Raw genomic sequence first — 15699 nt, 5'->3', positions numbered from 1 at the left:
TAAAATAAGCATGCATGTAATGTATTTATTACATGCATGCTTATTTTATGACTTCTTTTGTAATAACAAAGTACTTCAAAGAATTTTAAAAAATTATCATACAATTTTATATTAAACTAGCGAGCAAGCCTGCTACCTCAGGAGATGGATGCCTTTGTGGTATTCGAAAGTGTGACCAAACTACCAGTGTTCAACGGTTTTCCGATGCCTCCGCCCGCTTTATTCACGTATTTTTCCAGAAGACAATGCATACACGATACACATGCAGAATATCACAAAAAATCCCATGCAGCCAGCACGCTTGTCGGGATTCGAATGTTGGACCGAAATACCAGCGTTAAACGGTTTTGCGCGAGCTGCGCCCCCTTTATTCACGTATGCATCTAGAAGATACTGCATACACTATACACATGCGGAAAATCAAGAAAACACTCATTCAGCCAGCCCGTTAGCCGGGATTTGAACGTTGGACCGAATTACCAGTGTTCAGCAGTTCTACGTGGGCTGCGCCCGCTTTATTCACATATGCATCCACAAGATACTTCATAAACGTTACACATGCGCAAAATCACGAAAACCCCCGTGGAACCAGCCCATACGCCTGAATTTGAAATTTGGGCTGAACTACCAGTGTTCTCCGCCCGCTTTATTCCGGTATGCATCCACAAGATACTTCATAAACGTTACACATGCGGAAAATCACGAAAACACCCATCCTGCCAGCCCGCTCGCTCGGATTCGAAAGTTGGACCGAACTCCAGTGTTCAGCGGTTTTGCGCCCGCTTTATTCACTTCTGCATGCAGAACATACTGCATACGCATTACACATGCAGAAAATAAAGAAAACACCCATGCAGCCAGCCCGTTCGCCAGGATTCAAAAGTTCGACCAAACTACCAGTGTTATGCGGCTTTGTGCGGGCTGCGCCCACTTTATTCACAAATGCATCCAGAAGATACTCAATACACTATACACATGCATAAAATCACGAAAACACCCATGGAGCCTGCTGTTCGCCGGTATTCGAAAGTTGGACCGAACTACCAGTGTTCAGCGGTTTTGCGCGGGCTATGCCTGCTTTATTCATGTATGCATGCAGAAGAACTGCATATGCGTTACACATGCAGAAAATAACGAAAACACCCATGCAGCCAGCCCGTTTTCCAGGATTCGAAAGTTTAACCGAACTACCAGTGTTCAGTAACTTTACCGCTCAGCCGCTAATGGGCCTATGTAGAAAGCGTAATCGCAAAACATTTTGCCTTCATTATTCAAACATTAGATTCATTATTAAAATCTCTGAAATTTCGATAAACTTCGACGTAATCCGACGCAAAATTGTATCAATATATAAATTAATGCAATTAATAATTCATAATTATTTATAATAAGAAAAGTTTCCATATACCATCTCCAAGAAACACATATTCAATATAAAACCCTGAACGAAAAAAAATTTTTAGTCAAAATTTAAATTAGTATTTTAAATAGTAATTTCAACTTCTTGTTTAAATATCTGCATAAAAAATCTTTATCTAAAAAAAAAAAAAAAATAGTAGCTATTGTCATTGATTGCAGTTTAAACCACTTATCAATGGGATAAACCAATCTACAATCAATTAACAACAACTAAATGAAGAGAGTGTTTCTATTTTATCACTTACAAAATTGAAAATGTGTAAAATGTGAATGCAATTTTTAAAGGAACAGTAACAGAGATATATAGCACGAATGAATAGATCTTTAAAAAAATAGGAAGCAAAACATTAAATATATCACAAAAATCTAAATGTTGATACTTGTTTCAAGTCCGTAAGTTAATTAGAAGAAAAGTTATTAATTTTTAAATATGAATAGATCTTTAAAAAAATAGGAATCAAAACATTAAATAAATCGCAAAAATCTAAATGTTGATACTTGTTTCAAGTTGGTAACTTAATTAGAAGCAAAGTTATTAATTTTTAAATGATTCTCCTAAATCCGTGAACTTTGACCTTTTCGCCAACAAAACGCTCCATTGGATGCCAGCTGCCCCCCCCCATCGCTTTCGAAAAAGTATTTTTATCTCACCTAATTCGGAGACTGTTGCCACTCCGAAAAATGAATTAAAGTTTTCGCAGTTTTTAATTAATATCTCTGCCGATGAAAGTCGTATGAAGATAAGATTGGTATCGATGGATTCGTAGAATTTTTTGGAACCCGGGGATATGCGTTTCGAATTTCAACTCTGCATCGTTCTGTAGATATTCGAGAAAAAAGAATTTGGCAAGCAGCCAAATTCCTAAAACGGGGAAAACCCTACAAAAAGTGCAAAATGTAGGGAAATGTAGGGGGAAAATTAGTTTTTATTTAATATCTCGGCTAATTAAGGTCGCACGAACATGCCGATGGTCAACATGGCAAGCCACGGATGCGATGAATCCAACGGTACCTTCCGCTAAGCCCTGCACCCAGCCGCTCCCGAGGAGATGATGTCACAAACACACAGACAGACGCGCACAGATTTTAATAGTATAGACTAGCGGGCTGAAGCCCGCTTTTCATTGTTCAATGTTCATGAGTTTCAATTGTAATTTCGCCGTTATTCGAAAGTTGAACCGAACTACCAGTGTTCAGCAATTTTGAGCAGTCTGCGTCCGCTTTGTTCACCTATGTATGGAGAAGATACTGCATAAACGATACACATGCGTAAAAGCAAGAAAACACCCATGGAGCCAGCCCGTTCGCCGGGATCGAAAGTTGGACCGAACTACCAGTGTTCATCGGTTTTGTGCTGGCTGCGCCCGCTTTATTCACATATGCATCCAGAAGACACTGCATACACGATACACATGCGGAAAATCATGAAAACACCCATGCAGCCAGCCCGAAACATGGACCGAACTACATTCGAAACATGGACCGAACTACCAGTGTTCAGCGGATTTGAGCAGGCTGCGCCTGCTTTATTTACGTATCCGTCTATCAGATACTGCATACACAATACACATGCCTAAAATCACAAAACACCCATGCAGCCAGCCCTTTCGCGGGTATTCGAAAGTTAGACCGAACTACCAGAGTTCAGCGCTTTTGCTCGGGCTGCGCCCGCTTTATTCACGTAGGCTTCCAGAAGATTCTGCATACAGGATACACATGTGTAAAATCACGAAAACACCCATTATTCGCGTATACGTACAGAAAATACTGCATACATGATAAATCACAAAAACACCCATGCAGCCAGCCCGATCGCCTTTATTCGAAAGCTGGACCGAACTACCAATGTTTAGCAGTTGGCGCGGGCTGCGCCCGCTTTATTTACGTATGCATCCACAATATACTGCATACACGTTACACATACGGAAGATTACGAAAGCACCTATGGAGCCAGCCCGTTCGCCGAGATTCGAAAATTGGACTGAACTACCAGTGTTCAGCGATTTTACAGCTCAGGCTTTTTGCCAAGTGTAATCGCAAAAATTTTCGGGTATTATATTCAAACAGTAGATTCGTTATTAAAATTCCTTTTGATAAACTTTAACATAATCGCACACAAAGGTGCATCAATATATATATTAATGTAAGTAATCAATCATAATTATTTATAATAAGAAAACTTTCCATATACCATATCCAAGCAACAGAAATTCAATTTAAAACCCTGAACGAAAAAAATTTAATCGGAATTTAAATAAATAGTTTAATTATTATTTTTTTGCAATTAAAATTTCTTAATTAAAATTTAATTTAATATTAGCTTTATGCGAACGGAGACATTATATTAATGCATTTATATATAATAACAAAAGCAGTGAATGATTACGTAGCTCAGTAACACAAATGAGCATGCTGATTTAAGCTATTAGACATATTAATTTGTATTACTCAAAGTTGCTCTTCTTATTCAGATCCAAAAATCACGAATTATTCGAAAAATGCACAAAAAATACGTATCTCGGCAACCGACAGTCCGATCGGCTCGCAATTTACAATCTTATAATTGCCAAATTTTGAAAAGAGGTTTGGTTTTTGTTCCAGACAGATTGGCAAATTAGAAGATTAATTAGACATAATGAATAAAAATCCTCCACTATGTTAATTTCGTCCCCCGCTAATGGCCTTGACGCTTCTAACTGGAAAACGGATACAGCTGCAATCCCTCAAAATCCGTTGCCTTCGAATCTCAGCCTGTCCACAAAGATATCCGAAGGAAAGAAAAAGGAGTATTAGGGCATTTTTAATTACCCCGTTAATTAGGCTCCTAATTCGCAAATCAGTGCGGAATCAATTCCATCAGTCGTTTTATCCCCTGGCGGGTTTAAAATTCAAAATTTCAAAGAAATCGGCCGGTAAGTTCCAGATTTACCAATTTTTTGTGCATTTTTGGGCTCAATTTCTCTAATTAAGAAAAATTAATATCTTGGGAACAAATAATGCGATCGGCTCCAAATTTAGAAATTTACAACTCATAGATAGTCAAATGAAGGATGCTCTTTGTTTTAGAGAGATTGGCAAATTAGAATATTAATTAGCATAATGAATAAAAATTCTCCACTACGTTAATTTCGTCCCCCCACTTATGGAAACACAGCTTAAGCTTGTATAATCCCCTTTATATGCAAATGCTACTTCGGAAACAATGATGAGATGTAATTTAGTTACATATGTCATGAATAAGAAACAAATACTGCTTGCTTACAATGTTTTGATAGTTTAAAACTTTTATACATGTCTGTTTTTACTAGAGTATATTTTCAAAACTCTGTATGTATATATTGATTTAAAATAGGAATTCAGCCACTCACACTTTAGAAAGTTTAAATTTATTTTTGAAAAATTTTCTCCAGTTCCAAGTTCAGAATCCATGATCAATTTCCTGAAAGGCAGAGTATGTATATTACTTTTCTAAAATTATACTTTAGTACAAATTTTATAATAACAGTCATAGAACAATTACAATTTCAAGAAAGTACAAACCCAAGTGTTACGCTGTTATGACATACCTAATTTGAATTGAAATTGGAATAATTTTTTTAATTAATTTATTGAAAAAATTTTAATGATTCATATAAACTTAAAATATGATGTGGCAAAATTATTTTTCAAGGCCTTTATTATAAGACAATATGATAATTTATACACTAGCAAATGCCAAACTGTGTCTTAATTTTTTTAGATTATCTCCATTAAGTGTGTAGTTAGGGGAAAAAAAAAAAAAAAAAAGACTGGAATTGATAATAACTGTTATGGTGATGTAATCTCCTCTGTATACTTTCAAAACACCAGGGTGATCCAGGGTGACCGAAGATAAAATGTTCCTACAGTGGCGGAGTAGGTTAACTTGAATAGGAATATGGTTTGACGCATTTTAACCAAGGAATTACACATGAGGAAGATTTGTACAAAGGGTTGTTCAAAAAGTTCTGCCTGATAACCAGAAACAGTACCATTTGTGTGTGGACAAGCTATGAATCATTAAAAACGAGCCGGATTTGTTGGTATCTTTTGTAATCAGAAACATGGATTTTTTACTTGTGATTCCTGAAAGTAAGTGCCATTTAATGCAGTGGAAGTGTCCAGGATTGCCAAGACCTCAAAAAAGCGTGAATGTAAAAATCAAAATTTTAAGGTGTTGATTATCTTATTCAGCATTAAGGAAATAACTGAGGTTGTCAGACTGTTACTCAGCGTATAAAGGGTACCCATTTTACCTCAGTTAATGATGTTCAAGTGAAAACGGATAATCTCCTGGAGGGCCAGGAATGTCACCAGCAATGGCAGCACTGAATAATGCAGAAGTTTGTGAATGTTGTAGAGGGACTACTTTGGAGGTGGTAATATAACAAAGAACAAATTCTGTAAATATACTGATTTCCTGAAACAGTATGTGTCACATCTCATATAATGGTGTGTAAAGGCAAAAATGTACTAAAAATTAGGCTGTTTAATTTGTTGTTTTCCATATTGAGAATTATTTGGTATCAGCCTTGTTTGAAGCATTACTACTGTATTTTGAAACATACTGTCATCAATTGTACACGTGCAAAAAGAAAAAAATAAATAAATAAATAAAAACAAAATCTGAAATGTTTCAGATTTTAAATTACGTCCTTTTTAACATTTTGTGTGTTACCTTTCTTTATTAAATATCATGTTCCTCGCACTTAAACCATAAGATCCAGTGCAACAGCAATATCGCAAAATAGTTTTAAAACAAGCATATCTTTAGAATTTCCGATACAGAGACTCACGCGCTGAAGATAAAAATGTTTTTTCTGCACAACGTTGCCATTGCTCGCTTTGAAATCCTTGAGTTTGTTAATCAAAAATTCGTCAAAGTTTTAAAAAACAGGAAATCGATCATAAAACAAATTTCAAATTTGGTCTTCCACGTGCTCATATTCGTTGGAGGATTACGTTATTCAAAATTCGATGACTCTTATGTACCGTTGTTTTATCACAATACGAGAAATATACATACATTTATGCAGATTTTTCATTACTTAATTTCTTCAAATATAATGCAGGACTCTAACATTTTGTGGCAACAGTTTGAAAAGTGAACCGACATTTACGAGTCCGACGCAAAATGCCAAACCGAAACTAATAGTCCTTTGGGATTCAAATCCCTTTGGACTAAAGAGAAGATTAAACTTTACAAAAGCAAAATTGAAATTAGGAGAGAAGTATAAAATTCAGATAGTGTTTTCAGCCTTTTATTATTGTCTTTATACGAGGGCCATCCAGGAAGTAGATTACGTTTCCGTCTGTGTCCGCTAGGGGCGGGGCTAGCGCGGCCATCTTGGGGTCAGAGCGTTGCGCAGCTCAGTCTGCATCTAGCCGTGCTAGTGAGAGGTTCGTGCTGTGCTCCGTTCAGATACTGTGACGGTTTGAAATCTCTGCGTTAATTGAAAATCCCGCGAGGTGCGCTCAGTAATAAGGTTTCTGACTGCAAAAAACTGTAAACCGATAGAAATCTATCGGCAGCTTCGTGAAGTGTATGGGGACAACATTATCACTGAAGGTGGAGTGTGTCAGTGGGTCATAAGATTTCAAAATGGCCGAACCAATGTTCACGACAAAGATCGAAGTGGGAGACCCAGCATAGTGACCGCCGAACTTCTCGAAAAAGTCGATGCTAAAGTCCGTGAAAATCGAAATTTCACAATAACGGAACTTTCTTTGAGTTTTCCACAAATTTCGTGAAGTTTGTTGCACGAAATCATCAGCGAAAAGCTTGGTTACCACAAGTTTTGTGCAAGATGGATTCCAAAAATCTTGACAGAGGACCACAAAAATCAGCGAATGGCTGCAGCGTTGAACTTTTTGGATGCTTACCATAAGGATGGTGACTCTTTACTCGATCGCATCGTTACTGGTGACGAAACATGGGTGAAACATGTGAACTGTGAAACGAAATTGCAATCAATGCAGTGGGGGCACACAAGTTCTCCCCAAAAACCCAAGAAATGCATGCAAACAATGTCGGCAAGGAAGATGATGGCGACTGTTTTTTGGGACAGAAAAGGTGTAATTTTGGTGGACTTCCTGGAAAGAGGCACTACAATAAACTCTCAAAGGTATTGCCAAACTCTCCAAAAACTCAGAAGAGCAATTCAAAACAAGCGCAGAGGAATGTTGAGCTCTAAGATCTTGTTGATTCACGACAACGCCCGGCCCCACACGGCAAATGTCACTCGTAAAGTTCTTGAATCTTTTAAGTGGGAGTTGTTTCCTCATCCGCCGTACAGTCCCGACCTGGCACCGAGCGACTTCCACCTATTCCCAGCAACGAAGAAGTGGCTGGCTATGCAGCGTTTTGATGACGACGCACAGCTGCAAGAAGAGGTAACGAAGTGGTTGAAGGCGCAGGCGGCCGAATTTTTCGACGAAGGAATTTCCAAGCTCGTACATCGCGACGATAAATGCCTTAATTTGTATGGTGACTATGTAGAAAAGTAGTATTTGAGTGTGGCTTTCATCTGTATATAATAAAATTTGTTTCCTATACTTTGTTTATTTTTTTATTGCAAAACGTAATCTACTTTCTGGATAGCCCTCGTAGATGCGATTTTTTTTAAACTTTCATATGCTTTTTTTTTTAATCTTTTGCCAACATTTGATTTTTTTTTTTTTTTTTTTTTTTTTTTTTTTACATTCAATGCTGTAATTCAATTAATGCAATGTACTTTCTGACTGTTAATAAGCAAAGAATTTCAAATAAATTTAACTTTTTCAGGATATAATCATATTGAAGATTAATTGTGCAAAATAAAGCAGACCATCTAAAAAGAGCAGGGGCTCCTTTAGAAGCACTAAACACCTTCAATTAATTAATTTTTAACATGGTACTCGATTTTTGACATTCTGCTGCAAATATATCACATACACATGCAAAGTGCATCCAGAAAGTGTGTTTCCAACACTTGATAAGAAAAGGCTGACCATACATTGTGAAATGCAAATGTGCATGCCTGAGAGTTTTAAATAAGTAGCTGTCATAAGCAACAGTTGACACTTCCTATTCACTCAGAGTATCACAGTTATAACAGTTCCAAATGTCAATTTTTATTTTTCCATCCTTTCCTTGTGAACTAGAAAGTTAGATCTGTAATAACAAAGCATTTTTTGTTCTGAAAATTATGTTTGAAATGGATACCAAACAGCTTCAAACCCAAAAAGCAAAAATAAAAATAATACCATTTGACTTTTCTGCAGTGATACCATGATGATGGGATCATCACAGGTGATGAAACGTGGATTGCTCACTTTGTTCTGGAAACCAAGCAGAAATTGTTAAATTGGTGGTGAATAGGACAAAATTTAAGTAGATGTTGCCTGCAAGATGCACATTTTATGTGCATGGATTCTAATGTAGAAAAGCTCATTGACTTCCTGGCTATACGTGAAATAGCTAATGCTGACAGTACTGTCAAAAACTGTCGAATTGTGACAGGCCATCCAAAATGAGAGATGCACAAGGAACAAACAGCATAGGCAGTACAGATGTTGTACTAATGCTCATCATCACAACTTGACACATTATCCAAGTGGGAGTATTGTCCACCTGGGAGCATTTAACCCCTTCCCTTACGATCTAATTTCCAAATGTGCGGGCTAAAAGTGACACCATAGTCGGTCGCATGCAGGGACATAAACAACTTTGCTCAGCGTTTGAAACTGTACAAATCGCAAATTTGCTATAATTTGTATATACACGTGCGCGGTACAATTAACTTTGCAAGATGTTTGATAAATAATTATGGTTGGTTGATTATTAAACAGAAAAAAAAAAAGATTTATTGTTGCAAATTATATAATCCATTAATAACAACATTTTTGTTTTAATACAAAACTTTAGTAATCTTTGACAGTATATCTCTCAAAACATGTTGGAACATGTAATGCAATTTTACACTTTCTGCATTCCCACGTTGTCTGCTTTGTGCAAACTACACATCTTCGTTTTGGGTGTTGGTTCGATGGTGTTGGATCTATATGTTTGGGAAAATGACTCCACTGTTGAGCCTGCAAAGTGGTAAATCTTCATTTGACAACTATCCTTTATGGTTGTAGTTCTGTAATGGTGTATTTTCCAATAATAATTTGGCTATTTTAACCTTATATTCTGAATATTCCTGTCTTTTTTCAATATTTATCTTGTTATGCAAAATGAAAGAGTTAAATAATGCCATGTCAAACAGGTAAAAGAAAATTTTCTGATACCCCTTCATACACTTTCTCATAAGAGGAAAGCACGCTAGCATTTCATCTTGTCGATGAACTCCTATCATCCCTTTGTTGTATTCGACGATACACTTTAGTTTCCAAGTAGGATTGTGTTGCTTTTTGATTTGCTCAGTCATTGCTACTGTTGTATGTTTCATAGATAGAATAAAAATGTCTCGTTTATCTTTCCATTTTACTGCCAGTAATCCATTGCAGCTTCTCATTTCATATTCTCCTGTTTTTAATTTTGTTTTCAAGAAATCTTTTGGCATGTTTTTTCCGTTTGCGCGCACTGTTCCAACGACATTAGTTTTACTGTTGAGTAGATCACAAAAAGATTTAGTGAAGAATACCAATTGTCCAAATATAATGTGTGTCCTTTGTGTAAAATTGGCTTTGATAATTCTTTGACTACAGTTTCAGATGCATTTTCTGTAGTATGTATTTTGTCACGGCCAGTGTACATTTTGAAATTATAGCAGTAACCTGTACTGGACTCGCGTAATTTATAAACTTTTTTACCAAATCTCGCTCTTTTTGATGGATTGTATCGTTTATAGGATAAACCTCCTTTAAATTTTACTAATGATTCATGAATTGCAATGTCCTCTTGCATAGTATATATTTCTTGGAATTGTTGGTTGAAGAATTTATTACAGGCTTTGTTTTACTTAATTTATCACTTTTATTGGCCACCTCATTATTTGCAAAAATCTACTTATTTGTAAAAATCTTTTGTACGGCATCGTTTCTCTAAATATTGGAGTTGCAATAATGGCCCTCTTAGATCAAGAGCAATATATATTTTTAGTTCATCACAGTCAATAGGAAATCAAGCTTCATCAATTTTTCTTTTTTTATTTTCATTATTTATCACTTGTTCCACGTATAGATTTGTCTCCGTCACAAGATTTTCCCAAAACATACTATTAAACATTATATTTAAAACCTCCATTTCCTCTTTGCTTGTATTCAACTAATCTAATGTTGCAGCTTTTATTCCAAGAATTTCCATATCTTTGGTTGGTTCTCGTTTTTTTTTTCCAGATCCACAACTCGGGTGGTTGATAATAATTTTCATTATCGGCTTCTTAGCTAATCACCAGTTGCTTAGTAGCTTTTCGTGCGAAATGTACAATGTCACTACTACTGGTATAAAAGTCATCACTGTTCTCAATACTAATTTTTTTTTTTTTTGGAAGACATTATAATGAGTGATTTTATAATACTTCTTTACAAACGATGTAACGTCGAATGCGAATGAGAAGTAACTGAACTCGTGCCTCTGGAATGTCTCTCATGGGGCAGAGGCCCCATCAAGTTTCTGAAATGTTTTGTTTATGTTTCACCCGGTAGAGTTATGACGACTCTGAGGCGTCTTTTTGGTGTTTGGGCCAATAACCTTGCGACGCTTCTCAGGCGTCTTATTCATGTTTGGGCCGATAACCTTGCAACGCTTCTGAGGCATCTTATTCATTTGGTCCTATAACCTTGCAACGCCTCTGAAGCGTAATTATAAGCTAAAGGGTTAATCATGCATCCTTAACTCCTGATCTCACTTCCAGAAAATTATCTTTTTCTTACACCTTACAAAATTTTTGACAGATAGCATTTTCAAAGTGATGAAGGGATGCAGATACACTGGTTCCAATTTCATGGCAGTGACAGGAATACAAATTTGATTGCATGGTATCTGAATTCCAGAGTAGTAAATATGTTGAAAAATAGTCAACAACTGCTGTATCTAATGCTCTACTAAATATTTCCATGTAACTGTTTCCTTTCTATTTATGGCCCTACTTTCTGGATGTGCCTCATACACATATATGCACCCACTGAAAAATTAACTCCTTAGTGAAACTTGGCATTTATGTATAGTTTGAGGCAATGTGCAAATGATTAGAATTTGAGGACAAGAAATAGAAACAAATATACCGTATTTACACGAATGTAATGTGCATCGTTTTTGGCCAAATGTAATATTCAAAATTGGGGTGCGCATTAGATTCGAGTGCAAAGTTTGCCGATGACGTCAACCAAATTTAAATCGTAACAATGGATTACTGTATTTGTCGACTAGATTTACCGTTACATTTATCGTTGACACATTATTGCATAGAGGATACAAACTGCAGAGTACGTAGTCACGAAAGGGAGGGCAAACTGAGGAGAATGTCATATGACGCTACTTTCAAATGTAAAGTAATTCTTTATGCTGAAAAAAAAATGGCAATAGAAAGGCAGAAGAGAGTTCAGCGTAGCTGAGAGCAGTGTTCGCTCGTGGCGGCAACAGAAATTGGCACTGTTTGCAACTAAAGCTAGTAGAAAGAAATTCACTGGCTCTCGCAAAGGAAGACACCCTAAAATTGAAGAAAAAGTTTTGGAATTTGTACGTGAAAGGAAGAAAAATGAACAACCTGTGACTAGTGACACCATAAGAAATAAAGCAAAAGAGGAGGCTGAAGTTCTTGGAATACTGAAACAAGACTTTAAGGCTAGCCGTGGATGGGTGGATCGGTTTATGAAGCGGATGGGCTTATCTCTAAGACGCCTAACAATATGCCAAAAGCTTCCTGCAGATTTTGAAGGAAAACTACTAACATTTCAGCGATATGTCATCACACTTCGGAAGGAAAAGAATTTTTCAATGGGGCAAATTGGCAACGCTGACGAGACGCCAATTTGGTTTGATATGCCTCATAACTACACCATTACGGAGAAGGGGACTAAGGAAGTTATCATTAAAACTTGGGGATGTGTAAAACAACGCGTAACAGTGATGCTGGCAATAACAGCAGACAGGTGCAAACTTCCCTCTTTCTTAATCTTCAAACGGAAAACAAGCCTTAAAACCCCTAAGAATGAAAAGCTGTTCCCAGATCATGTCCTGATTCGAAACCAAGAGAAGGGGTGGATGACGGAATCATTAATGCTTGATTGGCTCCAAAACGTATGGGAACGCCGTCCCGGTGGGCTCTTCAATCCACCATCAATGCTTTGTCTGGACGCATTTCGTGGTTATCTCACCGACGACGTGAAAAAGAACACGCGCAGCCTAGGCAGTGATCTTGTAATCATTCCTGGAGGGATGACGTCTGTGTTACAACCACTGGACGTTAGTATAAAAAAACCTTTTAAGAGGTGCGTTCAGGCGGAGTACGAAAAATGGTTTTGTGAGCCAAACCGTGAATTGACCCCGATAGGAAAAATTCAGCGTACTGCACCGCACATTGTTGCACACTGGGTTTCTGCTGCCTGGAAAAGTATCAAAGATCCAATGATTGTGAAATCTTTCAAGAAATGCTGCATTTCAAATTCATTGAATGGTAGTGAAGATGACGTGCTCTGGAACGCCGAGGATGATGATGAGGAAAGAAGAAATGAATCTGCTTCTGACGAAGAGAGCTGCGAGGATTCCAATGATGGAAACATTAGTGAATAAAGACGATTACTATTAATCACGGTTTGTAGAAATTGATAGCTATAGAAATGTTATGATTTTCATGTTCATATTTTACGATAGGTACCGTATATACGGTAGTGACTAGCGTCTACATCTCAAAACGGCAGCCTATGAGAGAGGCGATTCTATTATTTTCATTGGGGAGTAGGGAAGTTAGAATGGTTTTCTGAGGAATGCCAATTGCAAAGGTGGATTGCCTTAGTTTCTGCGGTTACTTTCAGAGAAATATTAGGCAGTTTTTTTGGTTTGCTGATAGAGGGCAAATAGATAATTTACCTTTATAAATCCGCGTTTATCTATTTAAACTTCAGAAGATTTAAGATGAAGTGAATATATTTAACACAACAGAACGCAAGCTTAAGACTTGTAAATCTTTTAAAAAACAATGCATCGATAATTAAAAATATTATTTTATAGTTCATTATTAAAAACTTTTTATAAATGCACAGTTATCATATAATTAACAATTCATCCATGCATTATCTCATTATTTATTATAATTAGAAGAGAAGATATTTTTTACAGTAATGTTTAAAAATTTGCTGTTGTCTTTTAAAAGATTTACAAGTCTTAAGATTGTGTTCTATTGTGTTAAATATATTCGCTTCATCTTAAATCTTTTGAAGTTTAAATAGATAAACGTGGATTAGCAAGCACCTTAGCAAGCAAACATATAGTCCACTGCCATTGCATTCCTCAGAAAACCATTCTAACTCCCCTACTCCCCGATGAAAATAATAGAATCGCCTCTTTCATAGGTTGCTGCTTCGGGATGTAGACGCTAGTTACGGTAGTGGTAATTAACAATGATTGTTTCACATAACAATAGCCCACTAATAGGTTAATTCTATGTTGTGCTACTTTATGTATAAATCCATTGTTGTATAAAATATGGTATCTAAATTTAAATAAAATTATCATACCATTGATTGATAGTTTATATACAAATCCATGTTTGTATAAAATAAGATTCAATAAATTCCTCATACCATTGATGCACATTACATTCGCCGACAAACAATTTTTTTATTATTTAAAGTTTTAAAATGGGGATGCACATTAGATTCACATAAATACGGTATATGCTTAAATATTTCCATGACACCTATACAAGTTAATATCTGGTGCAGCACAGAATCGATTAACTTTTATTGTTCTACAACAAATTTCACAACTGATGAGCTAACTCAGTGATATTTTGACAAATTGTCTAAGCATTCCCAAATGCTAAAAAGACAATTTGTCAAAATATCAGAGTGATAGCTCTGAGATAGAATAACCTTGGTGATAAGTCCGAGAATTTAGCCATGAAAAATATTAGTCTTGAACACTATTCAGAAAGTTATGAAATATGTGCTTGAGCACTATCTTGATAGTAAAAGCCATTCAGGTGCTGAATCAACTCCAGAATGTCAATGTACATGTGATCTCGAACTGAAGTTTATAGCACCATTTAAAAAGATCAGCTTTTCAAAGACATGGCTTCCCTAATTGACAAGTATCAAGAAGAGTATTAACAGAAGTGGAATCAGAAGGCTGGTTACTCCTCCTCCACATATGCAGTGGTCATCAGCACAATGAGAAATAGAATTCTACAGTGCTTCCAATCGGACACTGCGTAAGGATAAACTGAACTAAGTAATGATGGCCTTGCCTATGTTGAGAGATCAGTGGTAGCTGGCTTATCCATCTGAGTGGCACAGCTTCATGAAGACCTGCCTTTAAGTTGCCTGTTTTCATAAACTTTCATTCATTTAGATAATATCTATGTCATTAAAAAATCTCATGATTGATAATAAAGCAGTCGTGCCACTCGGAGAAAACCACTGAGGTTTTTGATATCATTAGATGATCATGATTGATTCTTCTGATTGTATGATTCTCTCGAGCATTTGTGTGTCTGGGATGTCTAAAACGTCTACAGTGATTGCAGATATCTTTTCGTATCCATTGTTGCTGATATCATATCATGCAACCAAAATAAAATGATGGCTGATAAATTTTATTGATTTAATATACTTTTCTCTAAATCCGAAAGTTGTACCAATAGGTGTATCTTTAAGTCGAGTTAGTATTTCAAATAGTGCATTTCTCAAACTTGTAAATTTGAATGTTCTGTAAGCCTCCTTACTTTTAATTCCTTCGAAAACAGTATTTTAGCATATTTAAAATATAGTTAATTAAAATTTATTTAAATTTAAACTTTTATTAAGAAGAAATTTTGTATTAATTTTCAATAATTCAAGGCCGTTGGTTTGAATCATCTATATCTTACAGAATTTTTTTTTTTTAAATGCTGGTACTCACAGTAATGAGCTGGATGAACCTACCTCTTGCACAACTGTTCTATGTTTGGATTATTTTGATATGTTCAAGTCTAAGATTGCACATATATTAAGTCAACTGAGTGTTTTGTTTCTATTTGGGTTTTAGTGATGAAAGCCCTTTCTCATACAGATATAAGCAAACTGGATAATAGTTTTTAATGCATCATTATACAATTCACTATATTCTGGTTTCACTGG

At 36.1% G+C, this 15699-nt stretch overlaps 2 protein-coding genes across 4 annotated transcripts in view; one reads left to right on the top strand and one right to left on the bottom strand.

Annotated features, from left to right (window-relative positions):
• Adk2 (Adenosine kinase 2) overlaps window positions 1–15699 on the top strand; it is a 212525-nt gene that overhangs the window by 191916 nt on the left and 4910 nt on the right. The window lies entirely within an intron of this gene.
• LOC118198867 (uncharacterized) overlaps window positions 4690–15699 on the bottom strand; it is a 120287-nt gene continuing 109277 nt past the window's right edge. The window contains exon 7 of one of the 2 annotated variants that reach the window (XM_085810797.1): window positions 4690–4864. In XM_085810797.1, the coding sequence (XP_085666923.1) occupies window positions 4705–4864 (160 nt within the window). In that variant the 3' untranslated portion in view covers window positions 4690–4704. The remainder of the gene's footprint in view (window positions 4865–15699) is intronic. The other variant, XM_085810798.1, reaches the window with a different exon arrangement.

Source organism: Stegodyphus dumicola, chromosome 2 (genome assembly GCF_044657685.1).
Source record: "Stegodyphus dumicola isolate Sdum_Otavi_A_Nest chromosome 2, ASM4465768v1".
Taxonomy (NCBI): Eukaryota; Metazoa; Arthropoda; class Arachnida; order Araneae; family Eresidae; genus Stegodyphus; species Stegodyphus dumicola.
The sequence above is the reverse complement of the archived record's forward strand: the minus strand, read 5'-3'. Positions and strand labels throughout refer to the sequence as shown.